The sequence below is a fragment of the Notamacropus eugenii genome, chromosome 4 (assembly GCF_028372415.1).
Source record: "Notamacropus eugenii isolate mMacEug1 chromosome 4, mMacEug1.pri_v2, whole genome shotgun sequence".
Taxonomy (NCBI): domain Eukaryota; kingdom Metazoa; phylum Chordata; class Mammalia; order Diprotodontia; family Macropodidae; genus Notamacropus; species Notamacropus eugenii.
Window position 1 is genome coordinate 85338113 of NC_092875.1, and position 25813 is coordinate 85363925.

General features: G+C 42.4%; 1 protein-coding gene across 7 annotated transcripts in view; it reads right to left on the reverse strand.

Moving 5' to 3' along the window:
• PUF60 (poly(U) binding splicing factor 60) overlaps window positions 1–25175 on the reverse strand; it is a 36548-nt gene extending 11373 nt beyond the window's left edge. Inside the window, exons 1-2 of one of the 7 annotated variants that reach the window (XM_072602605.1) lie at window positions 24996–25175; window positions 5810–5878 (exon numbers count right to left, since the gene is read on the reverse strand). In XM_072602605.1, coding sequence (XP_072458706.1) covers window positions 5810–5878; window positions 24996–25019 — 93 coding nt within the window. In that variant the 5' untranslated portion in view covers window positions 25020–25175. Of the gene's footprint in view, window positions 1–4298; window positions 4497–5809; window positions 5879–24995 lie in introns of those variants that run through there. The other 6 variants (XM_072602608.1, XM_072602606.1, XM_072602609.1 and 3 more) reach the window with 6 other exon arrangements.
• Window positions 25176–25813: the final 638 nt, after the last annotated feature.

Consider the following 25813-nt stretch of genomic DNA (forward strand, 5'->3'; position numbering starts at 1 on the left):
ACATCTGCCCCACCTCCCCTTGTGGTCCAATAACGTTATGACCAAAGTCCTGAAGAAGATAAGGCCAGAAGTACCCCCCTCCCTACCATTCTCCAGGCAGAGGTTAAAAATATAACACAAACCTAGTCAAAACAAGTCCAGAATGAGCAATGAGAGGGTTGATGCATACCCATACCCTCTAAAAGCAGTTTAATAGTCCCATACCTAAAAGAAGCCACCAAGGGTCACACTCCAATGGGAGGTTTCAGGTTCTGCCTAAAACTTCAAACCCTTCCCACCCAGATACCTTCTTTTCTCTAGGAGAAGCTCCCCGACTTGGCCTAAAGCCAGGACAACTGGGACCAAACCTGAGGGCCTTGTTTCCCTGCTTCTCTGGCCCAAAGATCAAGCTCCTACTCTCTTTCCATCTGTCCTTGCCCCCAGAGAATGCACACAAAGACAAAGTGGGTGGAGGGAAGACGGGTAAGGAGTATAGCACTGAAATAAAGAGCTCAAGAGCTAGAAAATAAATGAACTATACAGGATGAAGGTTTTTGTGTTCTATGGCAACCAGCATTTTAGTCCATGACTCTCCCCATGACTCCCACCTCTGAGGCCTGAAAGAAGGAGGCTGCTAGTATGAAGAAGAAGAAGGAGTTAGCTTACTTTGAGGGAACAAGAACAGGCATAAAAGAGAAGCATCCATCTCCCTCCCCAATTTCCAAGGAGACAAGAAAAGGAACATATCTCCTCAGGGAAACAGGGGACAGAAACCTGATTTCCAGCTAATATCTTCTCCCTTTCATGAACTTCTACAATCCAATCAAACTAGATTATTAGTTATTCCCTGAACCCCAAACTCCAACTGACTACCTCTGTGCCTCCACCCAAGATGTCCCCTCTTGCCTAGAACAAACTACTTCCGCATCTTTTGTCTTACTTCAAAGTTCAGCTCAAACACCACCTTCTTCAGAAGGTCTTCTCTATTCAAATGCCCAGGTGTTAGTGGTCTGTCTCTACTCAAATTAACTTGTACTGTATATGCTTGTGTCAGCACAGCAGTTGACTTGAAGGCCTAGAACCACCCCAAGAGTCTTTCCTTATCCTACCTAGTTCAGGTTAATGCTAACACAGGTTCAAGGGAAGCGTTAGAGCAAACCACTCAAATGGCTAATAGAAAGCCCTAAAAGAACAGAGACCTGGAAATGGTTCACTGCCCAAAGGACGCCTAGGGCCTCATTCCTGTTCATTTAATTCCCCAGATATCATTTCCAGTTCATCAAGAGGACCCTGCCCCACACCTGCTCTGGGAGCTGAGGGCAGATGCTGAGGGCAGTGGTCTCAAGTTTAGTGGAATCTAGAGCTTGAAGGGACCTCAAACAAAATTCAAAAGCATCTAGTCTGAGTGGTCTGCAATATCCCTAAATGATGGTGATCTATCCTGGTTTGTTCATTCCACTGTTGAACAGTTCAGATTATGAGGACAATTTCCCACATATACATGTATAATTTGATGAGCTTAAGCTTCTATTCATTTTTCCTAGTCTGACCCTCTGGATTCAGTCTGGAACATTTGGGTCCTTCACCTATCTGATCCACCTTTGTATATCTAAAGGTCATGCCCTTATCATAACCATATTAATCAATCAACAAACATTTATTAAGCATCTAATAGTCGAGAGGCATTGTGCTAGGGGATACAAATACAAAAGGAAGACAAACCCTGCTCTCAAGATGATATTCTATCAAATCCTTAGTCATAGATAAACAGAGGGCAAATACAAAATAAATATGATTGGTGGGACATTAGCAACTGGGGAAAACAGAAATTCTCTCTTCAAGTGGTACCATGTTGGCTGAGCCTTGAAGGGATAAGGAGTGTCTCCTCACAATAAGGAGGGAAAGCATCCCTGGTACGGGAGACATACAAAGGCATAGAACAGTAAGTTGGTCAATTTGTCTGTAGCATAGAGTGTATGAGAGGGATTAATATGTAATCAGCCTTGAAAGATAGGCTGGATATGACTCCATATGGATATGACTCTCCGTGAAGGGCTTTAAATGCCAAACAGAATTTTAATTTTATTCTAAGAGGAATTTGGGGGGGCTGGGAGGAGGGTGTGGCAAGGCAGTGAAACTTCCTGAGTAGAAGAGTATTAGTAATAACAAGTGAGGTCACTGTAAAACAGAATATTATCCTTGCAGCTCCACTAGGGCTTATACCATATATAAAAGCCAATTCCCAGGCTCCACAGTTGTCCCCCAACCTCTTTCCTGATGTTGACATTGCATGAAGAACAGAGCCCAGAACATTCATCCCCCAAAGCCAACTGTCCCATTTTCCCTCATTTAGACATTTCCGTTCCCTCTACTTGAGAGGTTCCCATCTCAAACCATCTTTATTTTTCTCAGCAATGTATACTTATTAGTCCAGAGCCCTGGGTAGCGTGTGTACCATCATAATGTTTGCTGACTGAAAATATGTCTTCACTGAACACCTCTGGGCCTTCACCACAATGAGAGAAAAGGGAGGGGGAAACTGAGTTTGAGCCCTCAAGGAGCTCACAGGCCTCACCCACAGGAAAAATTAAATATACAAGGCAGCATACGATCAAGGGCTAGATGATAGGAGGCAGCCAAGAAATGCTCTATGCCTTCAAATGAGAGATTTTTGTGAGCTTGAGTAGTCATAGAGGAAGTCAGCCTTGGATCCCGAAGGATGATGGGAAGAAATCAATATTGGAAGTCATTTAAAATTGGTCCTTTAAAAATGTAGTAAAAAATCTTTAGAAAGAAAAGATAATTTAGCTTGGAGCCTTGTAGCAGGGAGAGCTTTCATAGTTATTCACAGAATGCAGGGCTCCCTGAGCTCTCAGCTTTCCAAAGGATGGCAGGGAGGTACAATGGTCCAAAAAGTAACTAAAGCACACTAGGATCTCAACAGGGAGGAACAGGCCAGTGGTCAGTACTCTGTGTGTTTGCCAAGCTTTTCTTTAGGGCTGCTTTGTAAGCAGGAAAGAAAGTAGAGGGACAGATAGGAAGAAAGCCAGGATGGTGGGCCAGCCAACAGGCCACCTGGCTCTAATCAGACATGTAGAAGAACAAAAGCTCATCTGCTAGGACTCTGCTGAGTCCACTCAGACCAGAAATGGGAGGGGGAGGAAGATCGAGCCAAAGTAGCACAGTGCATGACCCTGGAGAGCACTGAGGACAGCCCTGAATGACTTTGAGAGCTGGGTGAGACAGAGTTCCCTTCTTAGAAAGGGACCCCCCTCCCTCTCCTACCTCACTGACAAGTCATCCATCCACTGCTCTGCTTGAATAACTCCACTGATGGCGACTTTATCCACAAACTCCTCTAGGCATCCTGCTCTAGTGTCTAGTCTTTCTTGCTACTGACCCCAAACAGGCCTCCTCAGGACCCCTCCCATCCCACACTCCCAAAAATAAGTCCTTGTCCTGCACTCTGGGGCTAAGGAGAACAAGCTTAAACCCTCTTCCCCATGCCAGTCCTTCATATACTTGAACACTGCGATCGTATCCTCAAGTCTTCATGTCATCATTTCTAACCCCAAAAAGAGTAAATGAGAAATTTACTGATACTTTTAAAGTAAGAAAGTACCAATCTGTGTCTAGATGTTATTTTTCTTATCCCACTCCCAATGGCATTTTCTTTTAATGTTAGTCCAGAAATCTAGGCCATCAATGCTTAATTAATAGTAATACTGTTAGTTTTGCAACTCAGAATAGACAAATTGACTTGCCCAATATACTTAAAGATAGCCAGACTGCAGGCAGAGTGCCTAGAAGGCATGTGTTGCAGATCTGAACTTTTTTCGGTGACAGCCAAGTCACTAGTAAGTGGGAAAGGAAAAGAGCATCCCATACAGATGAATCAAAAAAGCACAAGAGCAAAAAAGGGCAGGGCATGGGCAACTGTGGATTAGTGATGTGGGGCCCAGGTTCTTTCCAATAACTATCAGCTACCCTTGTCAAAAATGAAAATGTAGATCATAACATAGGCCACCATTGTTCTTGTCAGTGCTAATCCTGGGGCCTGAGAGGTAAATGGAAGGAAGGTCCTAGGCTACACAAATTCAAATTCCAAACCCTTCAAGCAGGAACAAGAGCTGTCTGAAAAGAAATTGTGCTGAGTAGTCCAATGTAATATAGTAGGAGAATTCTGGCTCTGTAGAGCACACCCAACCCAGCCACTGTCTATTCCCACATACTGCCCTGCCTGCCTCTTGGCCTACAGGACATACATTTCATAGGCAGAAAATGTTTTGCTGCATCTTAAACAAACAAAAAAATACAACCTGTACATTCCTTTTTCCATGTGGTAAAAATGTGGTTGTGGTCCTGCACCCTTGGGACCAACCTAGGCCTCTGCCAGATTCCATTGTCATCCAGTCCAGCCCCTCACCAGCTTCCAAAGTCAATTCTGCCTCCCCTTTCCTCTATATCCTTTTTCTCCTTTCCCTCTCTGATCTTCACCTGCCTCTTCCCTTCACTGTTCCCTACCACCAGCCTAAGTCTCAGCTCTAAGGCAAAAAAAAAGACCCTCACAGCTATGTGGGGGCTACAGGACAGGGGCCATTCACCATGGTAACCAGTAGCTAAACCCCATAGGGTTGGAGGATTGAAATCCTTCAATTCATCCTTTGTCTTGGGAAACAAAAGGCCCTTCTCCATTCAGCCAATAGACAGAGTGCTTCAGAGGAGGTCAGAGGAGTGATGAGGCAGACTGATACTCCCTGCTGCTGTCCCCTCCCCCATAAGCAGAAAACTGGGGTCTCTCAACTACAAAGTTTAGGCCTATGGTAACACTTCCCTTTGCCTCTTCCTTTCTCCTTTCCCCTCCCCTATGGACAAAGAGCCCAGGCCCACATACTGGCTTTCGTTCCAACCTACCTCACAATTGTCCCTACAAAAAAGCACTTGGCCTCAAATTCTTCCAGACCTCAAGAGACATCTGCAGCCAAGGCTTTCCCTTTCTCCTCTCCCTCTGAGCTGTCCAGGGGCTTCCAGAAAGGACTCCAAGGTGGCACCAGGGCTAATGGTGCTAGGCAGAAGGAGAGGCACTGGCATTTGCATGCTAATGGGGATGGGCAAACAGACTCTGGTCCCAGGAAAATCAATAACAGCTACAAGAAATTTCCCTAATATATAAAAGGGAGCAAAAAAGGGCAAACTTCCAGTCTTATTAATTCCCAAAAGGAGCCACACAGAAGGGGTTTAGGGTGTAGCTCTTTGGAGTTCAGAACATGTATACAACAGCTTTCACACATGAGGAGTAAGTCATTTTCTAGAAGTCTGGGCCATCAGATCTGGGCTTTAGGAAGATTAATCCTATGCAGGAATGACTAGGGATAAGGAGTGTAGGTTAATTTAGGAGGCTGCACTAACCTAAGTTAAGAGTAGAAAAGAGAAATAGAGTCTAGAGCCTTTGAGCTCAAAAAAGGAGACTAAAGAGGACAGAATAGAGCATGGCCCAGAACTGCAGAAAAGAAAGAGGTTGGAGGCCAGAGAACTTAATTCCTTGTATTAGTAAATGGCCTTAATGTAACCAGATTCTAGGAAGAGACTTCCTGAAAAGGTGTCAGTCTTAAGGACCATCCAGTCAGTATGAATCTATGAGGGTGTTTAATTTGTCCTTCGAGAAATTCTGACTTGAGAGTATAACTTAATAGAGCCCTGATGGTCTGCGGCTGCAATGGTTGATAAGAAACAGCCATTCTTCTGCACAGCTTGAGAAGGCCTCCAAGCATCCCCCACTGATAATAAAATCTGTGCTCCAAAGTGAGAGAGAATATGGTAAAGGCAATACCTGTGGAGCTTTCCACTTGTCTCCCGCTGCCGATGGCTCGGGCCCCCCTCCTTGCTGGCCATTCACCTGCTGCAGGCAGGAATGAGATGTTGTGATAGGTAGGCACTCAATCACTGTTCACAGAGCCCAGGCACCCAGAGCTGCCACCACCACCGCCACCGCCACCACCACCACCACCTCCACCACCCCTCACCCCTCACTTCACCCCCCCAGGGAAGGGAAGGCCTTAGCCCAACCCAGCCCCCACACTCAGGAACTCACATGAACCACCCCCCCCCCCCCCATACCAGCCACTGCAAAAACAAGCACAGCCCAAGCACAGGCAGATGAAGGGGTTTAGGAGGTACCAAGTCATGAAGAGCTTTGGTCTACCCAATCAAAATCACACTCCTCACTGCTCTGCACCGATCACTAAGGCCACCACAGACTTCATTGATACCAGCGTCCTTTGAGGAAGACCTGAACTTCTCATCTTGATAGACGCTATCTATCCCTACTTCCCTTACTCAGGTCCCCTGTCCCTCATTTTGATAGCAATTGCTCTCCCCCAGCGATCCCCTCACTCTGAGAAAGTTTAAGGGGAAGTAAGTTCCCCTTTCCCCCTTAAAGCTGACAGACAACACAATCCCATAGACCCTACAACACCTAAGAATTAATACTCTCCACTAACGTGTTCCTTTACTGTTTTGTTTAGACTGATAGATAAACTATCCCAGATAACATCTGGTTCTTGGTCCCAACTATCTTACTCTCGGGAGCCAAGGAATCTAGGAGTATTCCTCTGCCCACAGTCTAGGAACAAACAGAAAAGGCCAGGGAAGGAGTGGAGCAAGTTAGAACATCTAATAATAAGATGGGCCAGATGCAAGGAGGTACACACACCTAATTGAGAGTCCTTGCACTGGGAAAGGGTTACACTGGCTCCTTTACCAGTTCCTTATCCTCCTCTTAACCTTTAAATGTAAATTATTCTCACTGCACCAAACCCTCTCCTGGAAAATTCCATTTATCACCATGACTCCAATTATTGAATGACTTCCAAATTACTATCTCCAAATACGGTATTTCCCTGAAGCACCAATTTGAAATTTCCAGCTACTTACAAGACACATTCAGTTTAGCTGTCAAATCAGCAACTCAAACTCAACAAACCAGGGCTAAACCACTCATTTTTCCCTCAAAACCTACCCCCAAAATCACTTTACCATATTCCACTTGCTTTAAACCTCAGAGTAACCTTGGGCTCTCCCCTTTCTTTCCCTCTGTCCCAGTCACCAAGTCTGTTGATTTGTTGTGTTTGTTCTTCATTCTCAAAGAGGACCACGACATCAAGATGATGACATGACTTGCAGTTGACTTTGATTTGAGTGGGGGAGGGCTGTGCAAGGTCACCAACCTCACTTTCTTCTCCTGAGTCATCTAGGTCCAGTGGCATGATATTCATCAGGACAACTGGAAATGGTCCAGGAGGAAATGTGAGACCCTGGCGCTTTCAGGCTTAGGTCTTATCACAATCTTACTTTGTGTTTTGCCTTAAACACCTTACTTAAGTTCAGGACTCACTGACCTCACAGGGTGTAAATAAGGAAAACACTATGTAAATGTTATAAAGCTATAAAAACGTGAACTGTCTGCCTGCCTCATGCCTCTCCCACTCCAGGTCATCCTATACACTTCTGCCAAAGTAATTTTTCTTAAATACAAAACTGATTTTATAACTTCCCTACTCAAGCAACTCCAGTGGCTTCCTATTTCTCTTTAAAGTCCTTCAAACTTGGTACCTACCTCTCTTTCCAGCCTCAATGGACATTATCTCTGCCCACAATCAGTAACACCCTCCCCACCCCCACAACACACATATACTTTATGATCCAGCCAAACTGGCTTCTCTCTGTGTACCTTAAATACACCACTTTCTTTCCTGTCTCTCCTGTGTCTTTGAAATGGTCATCTCAAGAAGGCTGGAATGCACTCCCTTCTTACCTCAGATTTTAAGTGCCCTGACAGTGTTCTCCCTCCCGAATTATCTTAGATTTGTCTGGATGTGTATATGTATAAAACTTTCTATTTATGCCATACATATTTTTAGCTGGACTTGCCTCTCTCTTTAGAATGTAAGTTCACAGCAGGTAGGGAAATATTGCATTTTTTTGTACCTGAATTCCCAGTATTTAACTAGCATTATGCCAGGGATATAACAGCTGTAAGAAATACTTGTTGATTAACAACAGCTTCCTGACCAGTCTTCTTCCTGCCTCTATTCTCTTCTCTCCAATTCATCCTTCTAACAGCTACCCCCATACTCTTCCTACTGCAATACCCAGATCACCAACTGAGAGAATCTGAACTTTCAAAGATCTCAAAGGTCCTCCAATGCACACCTGAACAGTACCAACAACTCCAACAAGTAGTCTTCCAGTCTCCCATGTAGGGGAAGCCACTATATCACCCTAGGTGACCTATGCTACTTTTGGAAAGCTCTGTTAACTTTTCCTGATGTCAATTCTAAATCTTCTTCTCTACAACTCCTACCCACTTGTCCTAGTTCTTACCTCTGGGGTCAAGCAGGACAAGTTTAGCCCTTCTCCACCATGAGAAACTTTCAAATCAATGCTTATTGTAGTCAAAGCTTACCTCCTTCCATCCTGCTCTTAATTGTACAGCTTGACTCTGCATTCAGCTCTGTGATTTTACATTCATCCCTATTAAATGCCATGATAGATTCGACACATTGTGTCACTCCAAGAAATTCCAAAAGTCTCCTAATGTCTACCAAATAAAGCATAAACTTCAGACGTGGATATTGAAAAGTCCCAATAGTCTGTGTCCAGGCTATTTTACTAGTCCTACCTTAAACTATTCTTGTTCATTGATTCCATTTTCCTGCCAAACTGGACTACTTTCTATTCCCCATTCTAATCCTGCCCTCTTGTACTCTGTGTCTTCACTAACACAGCTTTTCATGCCTAGTCTAGAAAGGACCTCCCCTTCCAATTTCTACTGTTGAAATCTTTTTCTTTCTTTAAGGTTCAATTGCCTCAATTCCCACCTGGGCCATGAAACCTCCCACAGCATCCTCCCTTCCCCTCACAGGCAAAAGAGATCGCTGTCTCCTCAAATTTCTCATAGCATTTTGTCTTAATCTTATCTTTGCCCTTATCACATTCCTCCTTATTTTAGAGTTATTTGTATATATGTATTTTCTCCTCTTTAGATTAAAAGTTTTTTGAGATCACACAATTCATGTGACATCAGAAGACCAGGATTCAAATTTCACCCAACCACCAAGGTCACTTCACTCTAGGTCTAAGGTCTCTAAGGTCTTTCCAACTCTAAACTGACAATCCTATGACCTAACATCTAGCAGCGTACCTTCCTTAGAGATGCTTAAGAAATGTTTGCTGAATTTGCCCCTCTAATCCTCCCCTGACTATCCCTCCACAAAATACCCCACATATACACTTAGCTGCCATATGATGAAACAGGCCAGTCTCACCTCGTTGTTATCCTCCTCCAGTCTACCTGTCCTTCATCCCCAAGGCAGCTGATGCCTTACTTGTCCATAGCTCTGAATAGGCTCAGGATCACCTCAGAGGGGGTAGGAGGAATCAAGAGGCCAAAGCAAGAAGGGAGAATGATATATGTGGAGAGAAGTGGAAGGAGGATGGAGAGATCATGTAACTTGCAGGTTCAATTCACCAGGTCCCTATCCTCTCTCCTTTCCTCTGGAAGACAGTCACAAAAATCAATCCACAGACCTACCATAACTACCAACACCAGGTAAGAAGGGTTACTTCACCTTGCCAAACCCTGACCAACCTTCAGCTCCAACCTCACCCTACTCCTAACCCAACTTTCCTGATTGTCTTAGTGTATACTGTTCCCTTCCATCTCTAAACTATCATTGTAACTTGACACTTCTCAAAAAATACAAGGCAGTTTCCTCTACTTTTTCTCTGTTTTATCTTCCCTGCTAGAGTACAAAATCAGTACTAGCAAGGAGGCAGCTAGGTGGCTCAGGGTACAGAGCACTGGGTCTAAAGTCAGGAAGACCTGGGTTCAAATCAGGCCTCAAATATTTACTAGATGTGTGACCCAGGGCAAGTCACTTAACCTCTGTTTGCCTTAATCCACTGGAGAAGAAAATAGCAAACCTCTCCAGCATCTTTGTCAAAAAAAAAAACAACAAAATCCATGGATAGTATGGTCCACAGGGTGCTGAAGAATTGGACAGGATTGAACAAACTACAAGAGACATGATTTCATTCTCCTCTCCTTTTCTGATTGAGGGACAAAGCAAAAAGGGCAGGATCTATGGTAGATATCATCCTTTCCCGACTAATGGCCTGAGAAGGGATGGCAGCCCCAAAGCAAGAAATCTCTCCCCTACCTACTCTATCGCTACCTGCCTCCTAATCAAAGTAAGATAGGGGAATAAGAATAAGGACAAGGCTAATCCCAGGTACTCCACCAGCAAGCAGCACTGTCCAGACTAAGGCTGTTTTAGGAGCAGACTAAATCCAGAACAGACAGGTAGACTTGTCAAGGAAACTGGTATAGACATCTCTGACATGTTTGGGTACTGTTTCACTCCTTAGGATGATAATTGAGATAATTGCAGAAGAAGCAATAGTAGTAAAGAATTCAATGTCCAACCTCCCAACTGACGAGTCACTCTCTGCTACAAAGATAAATGCATATTTTTTTAAAGTCACGTAAAAAGAGATGGAAGACCAGAAAACTAAGAATGAACACAATAGAGTGGCGCAATAGTATAATGTCAAAAGCACTTAAGAAAGTTCAAAATGAGCAATGGCTGGTAAAGAACTCTAAGGACAACCAAAGAGGCTTTTAAAGATGTGTGAGGGGCAAAAGAAAGAAAGCTCAAAGAAGAGATATTATCTTGCTGTTGATCAGGGTGTATACTAAAAGACAGGGGAGAGAAAGCAAACCTACTTTCTTCTTTGCTCTACCAAGGAGAATGACTACCAGACTGGGAAGTACCATTCAAATGACCTTGCCTGGCCAAACAACATCCCAAGGTATGGAACAACGATGTAGAGGTAATTATAAAGCCACTGTCAATAATCTTCTCTAAATCAGGAAGATAAGACCACAGGTTAGGAGAAGGGCAAATGCTGGACCAATTTTCAAAAAAGGGAAGAGGGTAGCTTTCCCAAACTGTAGCCCAGTGACCTTGCCTCTGACTCTAAGAAAATTCCAGAATGTAATTATTTTTTAAGTGGCTTTTGAAGAGCTTTTGAACAGGGAAATGGTGATCATCAGAGCCAGCATAGGATCATAAAGAGTAAGTTGTACCAGACTAACTTTATTTCCCTATTTGACAAAGTTCTTTGTTATATTTGGGGAATTCCAGAAATAGAACTTGTAGACAGATGATGAGATATGAGCTGATCATGGTTAACGAACTTTACAAGTTGAAGAATCCTTTTAAAATGTATAAAAAGTTTAAAGAAGCCTCCATGTAATTATAGCTATTGACTGATAAAACCCAACAAAAAGATAAATGCAATAACTTTTACAATTTAATTTGGATGTTTGTCATTCCTATAGCACTTATGCACCAAAAATGTGTGATCTTGTTGGTCTAGGAACTCTTATCAATGTAGACCAAAATTGTCTACATTTTATGTAATTTACTAGAAAAATCTCAAGAGAGCTGAGGCTCAGAAATTAAATGATTTGACCATGATCACTGACTAATGTCAGAGGCTGGACTTGAATAGCATCTGAATGTAAAATATTTATTTCATCTAAAGAAGTTGTGTTTGCTTAGCTATGAATTCATACATAGATACCTGACCCCTTGAAGTAATTCTGGGGTCTCTAGGAGTCTGGGGCCCACAGGATGTGTACCATTGGGCCACATGATAGTAGCTAGGTAGATCTAAACCTGGCTGACTTGACTGAACCCAAAGGGCATTTGATCAATGTCATTTTGGAGGAAGTTTTCTAATATAACAGTGTTCCAGTGATCTGTCCTTAGCACTGCTATGTTGAACATGGCTTCTTTGATGACATATGTGAAGCTAGGTAGATTACTTAATACGTTGGATGAAAAGATCTGGGTCCAGTAAGATCTTGGCAAGCCAAACGGATAAGTCAAATCTAGTATGAAATATTTTCAAAGGGATTACATAAAATCCTACACCTGGATTCAAAAAAATAACAGTGCAAGTACAGGACAGAAGAAGATGAGTCAAAACAACAATTCATGTGAAAATGACCTTCCCTACCTCCCTTCCCTCAAAGAAGTTTTAATATGGTTTGATATATGACAAGCCAACAATTTTAGATTAGATTAAAAGAAGTAACTGGTCCAGAACAAGGGAGTGGACAGCTCCATTGTACTCAGCTCTAGCAAAACCACACAGGAATTACTATGTTTGGTTCTGAGTATCACATTTTAGGACAGAGGGTCCATAGATGAAGCGTATTCAGAAGAAAATAACTACGAAACGATTTCAAACAAAGTCAAACAAAGGCAGAAGGGATGATTGGCCTAGAGAAGAAAAGACCTAAGGGGAACATAATTACTGTCTTCAAAACACTTGAAGGACTATGAAGTGTAAAATAGATTAGATGACTTACTTGGTTCTGGAGGGCAGTATTAGGAAGAATGGTAGAGATTAGTTAAAAGATAAAATTTTGGCAGAATGTATGGAAAAACTTCATAACAAAATAAGTCCCTTTTTGATAAAACGTGCTGAGAAAACTAGAAAATAATCTAGCAGAAATTAGGCCACACCCACACCTTATACCATATTCTACAACACATTATAAATGGATACATAATGGATATATTCAAGATCATACTATAAAAAAATCAAAATAGAAATAGATCATATCCCTCTTTCACAGTAATAGATAGGAGATATATATAATAAAGCAAATAAGGAACACAGGCAATATAAAAGACAAAACTTTCTTTCAAAATTTCTGTGATACATGTACATGTAGAGATATATTTGTGTTTATATCTGTATCTATCCATCCACACACATATAAAAAACCAAAAGCCATTCTCCAATGGATAGGAGTCAAAGATTAGGAACAAATAGTTCTCAAAAGAGTTGCAAACTATTAACCACATGAAAGAATATGTTCCACATCACTAACAATAAAAGAAATGCAAATCAAAACAACTCAGGGTTTCAACTCACACCCTGCAAATTGGGGGAGACAACAAAATATGGCAATAGTCATTGTTGGAGTAGTTGAAAATAGGCACACTAATGCACTGTTGAGTACCTATAGTGTGCTGTGAAACAAATGAGATAATATTTTTAAAGAACTTAACACAATTACTGGGACATAGTAGGCAATAAAAGCTTGTTTTCTCTTATCCTCCCTGCGTTAGAACATGGGGATACAAAGAAAAAATAAAGCTTTCATTGTAAAGGGTGAAGGAATAAAACATGTAAATAAATAAGAACGTGCATGATAATTTGAGAAAGGAATAAGCACAAACATCAAGGAGATCAACAAAGACTTTGGGCTGAAGGAAGTTAGGCACTCAGAGAAGTTAAGATAGACTGCATAGCATGCTAGTGAAAAGGTGCAAAGGTATGAAGGTGTTAGATAAAATGGACTGAATAGGAGGTTTTCAAAAAAGGACAGAGTACCAGTCAGAGATGTAGAGGGGATGTCTGCTCAGACAAAAGACAGAACTGTATGACCTTGAGGTGCCTTCCAGATCTGAGATTCTATGACTAGGTCTGGGTCTAGCTTCTAGTAAAAATGAATCCATGCAGACCCAAATCAGTCCCTATGTCCCTTTCTCCTGGGGAAATCCTTCACCACACCTCACAAAATATCCCTGGCATGAGAAGGGCAAGGAGAGTAAGATATGCCTTTGATACCTTTGTTGGGAAAGTCACTTAGTTCAAACTGCAATTCAAATGGCTGCTCCAACCATTCATTTCTGTAGCCCTGCCAGTCTAATCACTAAAGGCTGAAAGTAGCTTTGTTTCCTCAAAAGGCCAGCTCCCACGTGGGGCCCACAGAACTCCTCTGAATGCTCTCCAGCAACAGCAAGCTGTCTCCAAACAAATCTCCAGAGAACAATACCAACAGCTGTGGAAAAGACCTGGGCATAAGCCACCAGAAGCCTTTGCAAACACTGGTCAGAGGCTTACAGCCTGGTTCAAAATACCCTAGTGTCACAAATATACATGTGGATGGATCAGTGCTCTCAGAAAGGAAGGAAAAAAGCAATTATTAAGTGCTTACTATGTTCTCAGCACAGAGTTAAGCAATGGGGATATAATTACAAGCAAAAAGATAGTCTCTGCCCAAAGGGAGTTTACAATCTATAGAGGGAAGAAAACAAATACAAGGGAGGAAAAAGGTGACGGATGATGGGAAGGAGAATGAAGGCAGGCCAGCTTTGACTCCTTCATAAAATACAGACTCCATGAGGAACTCACCAATGGGAGAAAGGGGCATGCCATGGTGAATGGGCTGAGGGGATGGTATACTGATGAAGGCTGAGAAATCCCAAGACACTGAGAAGTTTCAGGATAAGACCCATAGTGCCCCTGCCATTTCCCATAATGCTAATAGTGCCCACTCCCCACCCCCCACATACCCTCCAGACCAGTTTCAAGCCCTCAGCATTTCTATCTTCTTCAGAATTACCTTACTTGGACTATGATGGGTTGGGTCCAGAGCTTTGTATACCCATGAAAGAAGAAAAGTACAGACTCCCATTCAACAAATAAGTGTTTGGGAACCTATATAGTTTTTGACTTTTCATAAAACCCAGGGCATGAATCGAGTTCTCCATCTTCCTCTTAAGCATATAGATCTGGGTGATTCCCATTTAGGCAAAGAAAACTCCAGAAGGATCTGACACATAACAGGAAAAAACAGGGGCAGAGTGAAATGGAGGTGTTCCTTTCTGGAACAAGAAGATAGGACCATCATGAAAAACAGATCTGGGGCTGACAGTCTAAAACCTACATTGCAGGGGTGAGATAAGACAGACAGAAAGGGAAGAGAGGAAGGAAGAAAGAAAGAGAGGAAGAGGAAGAGGGAGGGGGAGAGACAGAGAGACAGAGAGAGAGAGACAGAGAGAGAGAGGGAGGGAGGGAAAGGGAGAGAGGGAGGGAGGGAAAGGGAGAGAGGGAGGGAGGGAAAGGGAGAGAGGGAGGGAGGAAGGGAGGGGGAGAGAGAGAGAGAGAGAGAGAGAGAGAGAGAGAGAGAGAGAGAGAGAGAGAGAGAGAATCCCACAGGAAGTCCAAAAACAAATCCAGACTCAATATTAACATCTCCACTGCAAAACACTTCCCACTATTAGGGTCATGTGGGTCATTTGTCAAATGAGAACCTAGCAAGATGAAAGAAATTCTCTTTTAGATAACACCAGCATGTATATATACAACATACTACTAACTTATCTACAATCAAAGGTCTAATGTTCCCACTCCACTGTATGCCCAAGCTCAAATCTCCCTGGCTATTCCGCCACAGGACTAGTGCTTAGTGTTACAGGACTAGCACTTAGTGCCCCAGACTTGCAAAGTTAAGCAAATATTTGAGAGCAAAAGACCAAGAAAACAAGATGAAGAAAGTCAGGGTGCAATTAAATCATTGGTGACATTCTGTTTTAGTGTCTATCAAAACAATTCGTAACTTATTCAGAGAAACAAAAAAACAAGAAAGCATTATCTCAGAGGATATGATGGGTGACAACAAGGAACACTCAACCTTTAAGCTCACTGTCCCTCCCCATCCCACTAAATACAGCTTGCCAGCAGAAGGTAAACTTTTCATTAGCCAGAGCAGAAAGGCCAAATCGATCTGGCACAAAACAAAATAAAATTTAGTTTAAAGACAGAAAGGGGACAGATAAGAGAAAAGAAGAAAACAGAACTGATAATGTAATGATAAGGTAATAACAGGAATGGTAAATATCAAAAGCTGGTAGCATGGCAGAAAGTTGGTGAGAAAGACAAGAAAAAATAGCTCCACAATAGACAGACTAGTGGTTATTCAAATCTCAGTCAGTCAATAAACATTTATTAAGCACCTACTATGTGCCAACCACTGCGCTAAGTACCGAAAAAGAGTCTTTGCTCTCAAGGAGCTTACAATCAAATGGGAGAGACAACCTGCGAACAAACATAAACAAGCTATATACAGAAAAAACAGGAAACAATCAAAGAAGGAGAGGCAAGCAGAATTAATAGGGGTTGGGGAAGGCTTCCAATAAAAGATGGAATTTCAGCTGAGACTTAAAGCCAGAAGGCAAAGATGAAGAAGGAGAGCATTCTAGGCATGAGGGACAACCAGCGAGAAAGTGGAGCCAAGTGATAGAGTGTCTTGTTTGGTAGAACAGGAAAGAGGCCAATGTCACTGGATCAAAGAGTACATGCTAGGGCACTAAGAACACACCTTGATGTACCATTTCCCAAAGGCCAACATCCCCAAGTCGTAAGGGAATAGAGAGGATGAGATCTTTAGGAAAAAAGGCAAGCCAAGTCCTACTCACTTCACCAGTCGCATACAGTATAAATGGATTCAGGCAGTGTGGCACTTTTGGCATACCCACCAGGTCAGATCAGTATCTTAAACTGTGGGTCACAACCCCACAGCTGAACGCTGCAGTTTAAGAAGCACTGAAGGGGTCATGAGTGGAAAAAGTTTAAGAAGTCCTAGATTAGATAAAACTGGGTCAGCTATAACATAGCAGAGTACTGTAGACCAGATAGGAGTATACACACAGGGAGGCTGGCAGCAAAACAAATCCCCACTGTATTCTTGGCTACGTATTTTACTCCTCCTCTAGCGAAAAGGTCAGAGGGTGTCCTGACCATCTCTGACTCACTGCTCATGTAAAGACAAAAGCTTGCTTGGAGAAAATGGGGCTCTCTCAGTTGTATAATCCACAAGGTGGCTTTACACAGTAAGGCTGTGTGAACCTTACACAGCATTAGAAGGCTGGACCTAGCTGGTTAAAAAAAAAAAAAAAACACACCAAAGCACCCAAAACCAAATACAAACAACAGGAGATAAACATGTTGGAGTTGTTTCAGAGAGCTCATACCCAAGACTTGTATCACATCACTGACCATACACAGGTCTGTGCTGACAGAACTAGCCTGCCTAATTCTGTCTTGGCTAGTACTGGAAGATCAAGCATCCCAGGGTAGGTCTAACTCAGAAATCTTTGGCTGTTCTCTTTACGTATGTGCTAATACTATAAGTACCCATATGATAAAACCTTCAGTAATCAAAAAACTTAAATGTCTTAGAGTTTCCAAAAATGTCCCACTTGTCAGTAGTTTACAGAAAGCAAGTTAGTTTCCAGAAACACTTTCTTGTCTGTGTTTTACTACAGTGAAAGAACATTTCTAAGCCAGTCTTAGTTGGGGATGGAAGGGCTATTCCACTGCTAAACTTACCCAGAAGATTGGTGGCTGGAAATTTACACTTGTTTATACCCAAATCCAATGTGACCTCACAGAACCAACCTACAAAACAGGTGTTAATTCAAATGTCCTACAGAAAAGATTTCATGAGAAAGCACATAAAACCCATCTGACAGCACCAGATAAGATAAGCCTATGGATTTCTTGGTAACATCAAAAGTAAAACTTTTAATGATGTATACCTCTCACCTGAACCATTTTAATAGTCTCCTAATTGGTCTGCCTGCCTCAAGTTTCTCCCCTCTTTAATCCATCCTCCACACAGCAGCTGAAGTGATTTTCCTAAAGCACAGATCTGATGACCATGTCACTTCCTTGCTAAATAATACTCTAGTGCTCCCTACTACTTTCTTAATCCCCCTGAATACTAGTGCCTTCCCTCAACTGAATATATTTAATTTATTCTATATCTGTCTTGTTTGTACATAATTGTGTTCATGTTATCTTCTCCATTAAATTGTGAACCTGAGAGCTAGTACTGTCTTTATCTTTTTTAAGCATGCCTGGAAAAAAGAAGGTGATAAGTGCTGGCTGACTAATTCAGCAAACAGGGGAGTGCCTGGCACATAGTAATTTCTTACTGTACAAATTCAAACTTGAAGAAGGGGAGCTCCCTGTTATCCCTGCAAAGGGATTCTAGTAACAAAGAATTTGCAAGCCCCCACCTGCACTCAACTTGTGATAGAGGAGAGGAAAACTGGGTAAAAGTCTAAAATGCACCCTGAGTTTTGGAACAGAAGATTTCAAAGGATTCAGAGGATAGCTGAAATCCCATGGACTAAAACTGAATGACGGAGATGAAGAGGCATGGAAATATTATTAAAAGGAGTGAAGAAACAGCAGAGGACACTATGATAAAGGGCAGTGGGTAGTCCAAGCTGTCTGGAATATTGAATACAATGAAAGTGAATATTATGAGAAGGCTAGAAAGGTCAGTTGGACCCAGGATGGGGTTTTAGAGAGGCAAATGACAGAAGTTGCAGCTTAAATTTTATGGACAAATATAGGTTTAATTTAAAGAAAAACTTCCCCCAAATAAAGCTAACCAAAGTGCAATGGTCTATCTCAAGCAGACATTAGATGACTGCCAGGTCTGTTGAAAAGGGGCTCAGTTCTCTTTTAGGCCTGACTTGGACCTGATAGCCAGGTAAGATGGCTCTTGCAATCTGACTTGCAGCCCTCCCTCCAGACTTAAGGTGTTCTTTTCAAAGGTCCCTACAACCTTTTAACTGTTCAATCCAACGACATTTTGATCTCACTGCAGTTTTTGACACTGTCAGTCATCTATTTTTTCTGGACACTCTTCTCCCTTACAGCAAAGAGCTACTGCTTTTACTTTCTGCCTAACTAAGTGATTTTTCTAATGTTTTCTTTGTAGAATTATCACCCATTTTCTATAATTTTCCTCAGGGCTTACAAAGAACTCTTTCATTTTTTTCCTAAATTCCAATCCCATTGTCAACTGTCTATTGAATACTGTCTTCTGGATATCTGGCATCTCAAACTTAAAATGTCCAAAAGAGAACTCATCTTCTTTCCAAATCTGTCCATCCACCTTCAATAAACTTCTCTATTTCTGTTCAGGGCACCACCATAGTCCCAATTATCAAGGTTTGTAACCCCAGGATCATCTTTGACTCTTCCTTCTCCCCAATCCTCACTCATCCCCACCCCCTCTCCAATATTCAACAATTGCCAAGCCTTACAGAGTCTAACTCTGTAACAAGTCTTGCAACTGTTTCCCTTATTCCTCCTCACATGGCCACCATGCCAGTTCAAATCCTCATCAAGTACCATGTTAACTATTCTAATAGCTTGCTCCCAACTGGCTGCCCTGCTTCATCTTTGCCCTCTTCAATCTATCTTCCACGTAACTGCCAAAACAGTTTTTCTAACAAAATTCTCACCATGTCTTCCTCTTACTAAAAATTTTCAATGCCTCCCGACTGTTCATAGGCTAAAATACAGACTCAGCCTGCCACTTAAGACTCTCCACAATCTGGCTCTCATCTTTTCAGACTTATAACAAACTAATCCTACTCATGAACTCTTAAACTGCAGCCAAGTTGGACTACTACCTTTCCCAAGGGTCCTCTCCTGTCTCTATGTATATCTGATTCACCTCAGAAGTTACTTCCTCACTGAAGCTTTCAGTGAACCCTGCTCTGGGATAAGGACTCCTCAATTTTCCTTGTGATGTACTTATTTGTGCACCTTCCCAATAATAAAAAAGTTCGTGTGTGGAGGGCAAAAACTGTTTAATTTACATCTCTGTAAGAACCTAGCAGAGTGATGTGAAAAGCAGGAATTTGCTGAACTGACTCCCAGCTCTGAGAGCCTGGAATTCATTCTTTCCTCTTAATGCAAAGAGAAGCAATTTAATATGACTATGGCTGAACAGTTAGTTAAGAAATGGCCAACAACTGAACTGGCCGTTCTATTCAGCGTATTCTAGACCAGAAGGACCAGAGTCTGATGGCGATTTACTTGGACTACTGCTGCTGCTGCTCCCACTCCCCTCCATCTTGATTCCCCACCACCTCTTTCTAGAAGAGAAAGATTTTCTCAGTATGAATTATGACCCATCCCAGAACCTATCTCTGCTCATCTGCACCCACTGAGATCCTTCTCTTCTATTATAGCCTCCATCAAAGCTCTTCCCAAGGCCTCATTGTGGTGTGGAGGTGACCACTATAATGTGGAGATGGGTTTCTGAAGGCTTTGACACTGGAACATAAACTCAGGGTCCACCAAATTGAAATATAGTTTTCTGCCCAAGGATTAGCTGAGCTAAGTACAAAGAGGGCCTAGCACCAGATTGACCACTAAATGATGAACTTTTTTTTTGGGGGGGGGGGGGGGGGGAAGGCAGGAAACCAATGGCCAAAGAAAAATGCAAAACAATCCCTTAGCTCTGTGTAGGTACTGTTAACTACAACATTTTGGTCTCTTCTGTTTCTACAACAGCATAATGATAGAAAAGAAGGTAAAGAGTGCTAGGAATCATAGTTTTTTAGTCCAACTATAAACATTAATTTTACTTTTAATGCTGTAAAATGGCCAGTAAGCTGGTATTGTGCTAAAGGAAATAAATGATATCTGCATTATCATTCTCATTATAAATGAAACCAGAAGACATAGAGAATGTACAACTAAATGGAAGAACAATTTAAATGTTCTACTGAAAACAATGTTGTGTAGTAGAAAGACTATTTTACTAATAATCACTTGTGTGCCCTTACAGCAAGTGACTTCCTACTTTAAGGACCTGTTTTCTCATTTCTAAGATGATAGAGGTGGGCAATATCACATTTACTTTCAAACTCTAAATCCTAGGATCCGGAGTTGGCTGAGTTCATCTTAGTATCTATCCAAAGGCAGTAAGAAACATCTTCTTAGGTGACATTTGGTCATCTCACATTTCAGTTTTCAAGACATAAACACAAAGATGACAGACTTAAACAACAAAATGCAAAGGATGATGAGGTAATAAAATCTATTAGGATGGGATCCTCCAAATGAATTTAACATGTACTTTTGGACTCAATGAAGTTAGCACAAAAAATAAAAAATGATGGGCTACAGCTCAAGATCAAGTAATGAAAAAGCCTGAAAAATAATTGAGAAGCTCCATGTCTACCCACCTATCATGACTACTCTGTTTAAGGAGAGCTGGTACTCAATGGATGTGGCAAGTACCAAACAGTATCACCAAAAATAAAAATGTCTTGACAGGAACCAACTGTTTATAAGCACTGGTATAATTTCATATTCAAGTGTCTTCATAGCTTGATAATCCACTCATTATAGCAAAGGTCAAAATGAGTTAAAAACAGAAGGAAGAGGTAAGTAGGTCATAATACATCATACTTGCCTTATGCAACTCATCTATTTTTTCCACAAATCTTTCACAAGTGAACCACCCAAGATGCTGAGGGCCATCGAGATGCATGAAAGCTTCATCTCTTACCCCTCTCTATCTGACTAGCCCATGTAGTTTTCTGTTTGTACCCATTTCTCTGGAGTCCTCTATTCACATATATTTTGTATTCATCCCTCTGATTCTCAACTTCCTTAAGATATTCATTTTTCCTGTGAAATCCTTCATTATGGAACATCAAAACCAAAGAGGGTAAAAAAACTCAGTCTTAGTGAGCAAACATTTGAGCTCTTCCACAGACTCCTCCCTACAAGAGTGTAGAGGAATGCTGATTTACAGTACAAGTTCATTTGCAAAATATCATGCAAGAGGATGACAAATGAATAGTACTGCTGCCTTGCAGAATAGCAACAAGCAACTGAGGGGGGTAAATAGCCAAAAGAAAGAAGGTAAGAGACTTGTATCATCCATCCCAAGAGCACTGCAGAAATTGAAAAGAAGACAGTAGATCTGAAATGAAATACATAGAACAATGTTTCTATGTTAATATACTGTCACCACTGATAAGAGTGTGATTATCACATTTGGACTCATTCTACTGAACCTGATGTCCTTGCTATAAGAAAATGACAACTACACTTTAGTGAAATGGGGAAGCGGTTGGATATAACCAAATATATAAGGAAGAAATCTATGCTTGAAGTAACAATTTTAATGGTATTCAGGGACTGATTTTCAAGTTAATTCATAAAAGATGTTCCGAAAGAACAAAAAAAGACTATGGACCATATTATTCCCCCAAAACAACTATCAAACCAGATGATGATTTTATATCTACAAAACTTTTATGATAATGGTTTATACAGATCTTGAGAGTATGTTAGATGAAAGTAAGAGAAGGGGAAAAGTAGGCTTTTGAAGGCTACTTTTTTTTTTTTTGGAGCAGACCTCATCTTCACTATCAAAGTTAAGATACAGGAAACAAACCTTTTGATTACAAAAAACCAAAGTGACTTAGTAGACCAAAAGCCTCAATTACAATGTGGTGCCTCCCCTATACCTATTAGATCATTCAAGATCCCCATTAAGGGAACTTCAACCAAAGAGATATCTTTATTCAGTAATTTCTGCAAAGAAGTATCAAGCAAGATATAAAACAAAGAGGAACACGTGCTCACCACAGGTGTATATTGCTCTCACTGGCATAATCCGGACAAAATTCTTTCAGATATTCTTAACTGCTAAACAGGGCCTCTCAATATGATTCATAACACTCAAAAAGGGTGGCCTAGCAATTTACACAGAAAAAACAAAGTGGACGAAAAAAATTGTGTGATTATTAGAACCATTTGTCCCCTTTTCCATCACTGTCAATCAAGATGAAACTTAATGACTCCCTAAATATAATTAGCAAGTGAGAAATAAAACAGGAGACGTAAACATAGTATCATGGAGGATGTCCTATTTAAAGCAAATGGAATCCTTAAGTGGTTAGGTTCTCCAGATGCTCCTGTTTGCAAATGATATGCTAACTATATTGAACTCTAGAATACTAAAGGCCTTTTTCAATGCAATCCATAATGACAAAAGGATATTAGCAACTTACACCAAGAAAAAAGTTAATGAAGAATGAATACTGTCCAGATTAGAACATGTAGCTGAATGAACAGTCTACTCATTTATTCTATTAGTACACATCAAGAAATGAGTAAGAAATCAACCTGAGATTGCTTCTGGGAAACTTCTCAATGCTTTGAAGGATCTTAGTTGCTTCCTAATACAAAGGTTATGCTTTTGTTCAATAGTCAGTCAACAAATATTTACTAAACACTTAGTATGTGCCCAGGCACTATACTAAGTGCAAGAAATATAAATATAAACAAAAACAGTCTCAGTCCTCAAGGAGCTTACATTTTAAAGGGAAGAAAACACATAAAAGGAAGCTGAAGTGGGTACAGAGGCATGATGGAAGAGCCTAGGTTGTAGCCTACTGAGAAACGAAGGGATAGCTAACCTGGGCACTCTTTTAAAAAACAGAGGTTTTGGAAAGAGCCATCCAGAGAAAAGAGGTCCAGCGGGCTGAAGATAATTTCCAAGATGTGACTTTCAGAGCTAAAGTGATCTTTCAAGATGAAGAGTTTTAGGAGGCATGATCTTCCATGCCTCAGAAACCTCTTCAACCAGAAAGCTCACTCTACTTGGAATATTTTTCACATTGGAAGTGTTCTCTGCCTCTGAGGACTCACCTTCTGATCAGCTGGTTCCTCCCAAGTAGCCCAGGACAGCCAGACTTTCATTCCTCTCCAAGCACACTGTGCATTGTCTCCACGATACTTTTTGTATTATGCATCTTACCAGGTACCATCGTTTACCACCACCTCTTCATGTGTTGTCATCAGCATCAGAATGTAAGCTTCAGGAGCCTGACTCTCTTTCTGCTTGTATTTTAGAGTCCCAGCACTTGACACAGTGACTGGCAGCATGTAGTTAAGACTTTAATAAATGCTTTTAGGCTGCCTGATTTTCAACAGTAATAATAGCTAGCATTTCCAAGTGATGCTGCTAAGACTGTCTGAAAGTCATGGAACCTCATCCCAGCAGAATCAAAATTCTAAGCAAACAGATTTTGGCTTAGAGGAAGTAACATTACAAAGACATCATCAAAGATGCACAACTTTTTCTAGTCGTGAGATGAGTCAATCAGGTATGGAAAGCGAAGGATTAAACAAACAGGTGTGCTAAATAGTGCAGATATTGAGCAACTACCAAAAGACCTTGAAGAAGGCCTCTAATCCACTGGGTAGATAGCTAGTCCGCAGATGATATATTAAAGAATAGACAAAAATCAATGGATGATTTGGATCAACGCACAGGCAAACCACAGAAATAAACGTCTGAATTAAGATAGCACTTCTTTCCTCTAGTGTTCCTTGATTGTGAAGTGAACTCACCTCCCTCCATTTCTATAAATCACTTCGAATGAACGTCTCCCTTGCCCTTGTGGCATTTTACTTTTTGGATCGCATATGTGTGCACATGTCATAACACCTCGTTTAGACGCTAAGCTTCATGAGCCCAGTTTCATTTGATTTTCCTGGGGCTTAGACAAAGTATACACTTCACAGGTGTTGTACTGAATTGCTTACATTGATAACACACGGCCAATCCACATCTTTTGCTGGGGATCCCTGGATTCCCTAGCTGGGAGAAGGAGGCCAATCTGCCTCCCTCTTCGGCTCATATGGAGGGAAAATGACACAGCCAGAAGAAAGCCCTCTTTCAAGCTTCGCTGCTCACGTGGCAGCAGACTGCCTTCAACAAGATCATCCCCACTGCAGCTTCCTAGCATGCAACTGGGATCCCACAGACAAAGCTGTTAGGCACACTCGGGAGGGTGAAGGGGTGGAGAGGTAAGGGGGACGGGAACGTGCAATATTGGACCCCGCCCCTAGAACCCAATGCCCATCCCAGGATGCAATGGGAGGATGGGGGGAAGAGTACGACTCGTTCCAGCATGCCCCGCGATGGCCAGCGAAAACTACACCCCTACCCCTACCCCTACCCCCGGCATGCAAAGCGGAACGACAGGGATTCGGTGCCCCGAGTGCTCCGGCGCAAAGAAGTCTGGGCTTAGTAGTTCCAGGCCGCCGTCGTCGCCGCCGGGAAGCCAGTAGCCCTGCCCCCCCGTCGCCTTCCCGTCTCCGGGAGGCTAGAGATGGAGATCCACGCGATGGACCCGCGGACACGGCGGCAACGCCTGCCATGGCCTTCCCGGGCCCCCAGCCGGCCCTCCCCCCGCCCTCCCGCGCCCATCTCGCCGCTGACTGCGCTCCGGGAGGGGCTCACTTACGAGAGTAATGGTCGCCGTCGCCATCTTGCGTCTGCCACGGCCGCCGCGCGCGCCTCACTCTTCCCACTACTCTGCTCGCTCTCGCGAGAGCTCCTCCCAGCAGACGTAACGGAAGGTGAGACTTGGTAAACTCGCGAGAGGTCCTTGGCTCCGCCTTGGAAAAGGAGAAGAGGATGTCCCAGAACCTGCTTCCGGCCTGAGACTAAAGGCTAAGGCTTCTGAGCAGGCGGGACAAAGAAAGAGGCAGGAGGGAGGCGGAGCGCCGGGAGAAGGTAGAGCTCTTTGCGAGAGAGAGGGAGCCTTGGCTCGATCTCGTCATCCCGCCCCCGTCCGGGGAGCCCGAGAAGCCCAGGCCGTCACTCAGAGCCCCTGGCAGACCTCTGATGGCGGGCCGCTCGCTACCTTAGGAGGCAGCCGAGGGGGGCTGTCATTCGGAGGTGCTTCACCATTTTTGCCTCACCGTCCCCTTCTCAAAATCATGTTTTTTAAATGCATAGATTACATATAGGATTACAAAGGACACCAATTACATTGAAATTCAGATGCACGATTACAGAGAGCCCCTGGTCTGAAGTCAGCAAGACCCAAGTTCAAATCCAGCCTCCAAAACTTGGTGGCAGTGTGACCCTGAGGGAGTCACTTAACCTTTGCCTGCCTACCTTTCCTCATCTAGCACCCTACTCCAGGATTGTGAACGTCAAATGAGTTCGTATTTGTGAAGATCTTTGTACATCTTAAATTGTGATCATAAAAGCTACCTATGATATTTTCAGAGAATGAATTCGTGGAGCCAGGGTCAAGAATCCCGACAAAATCTA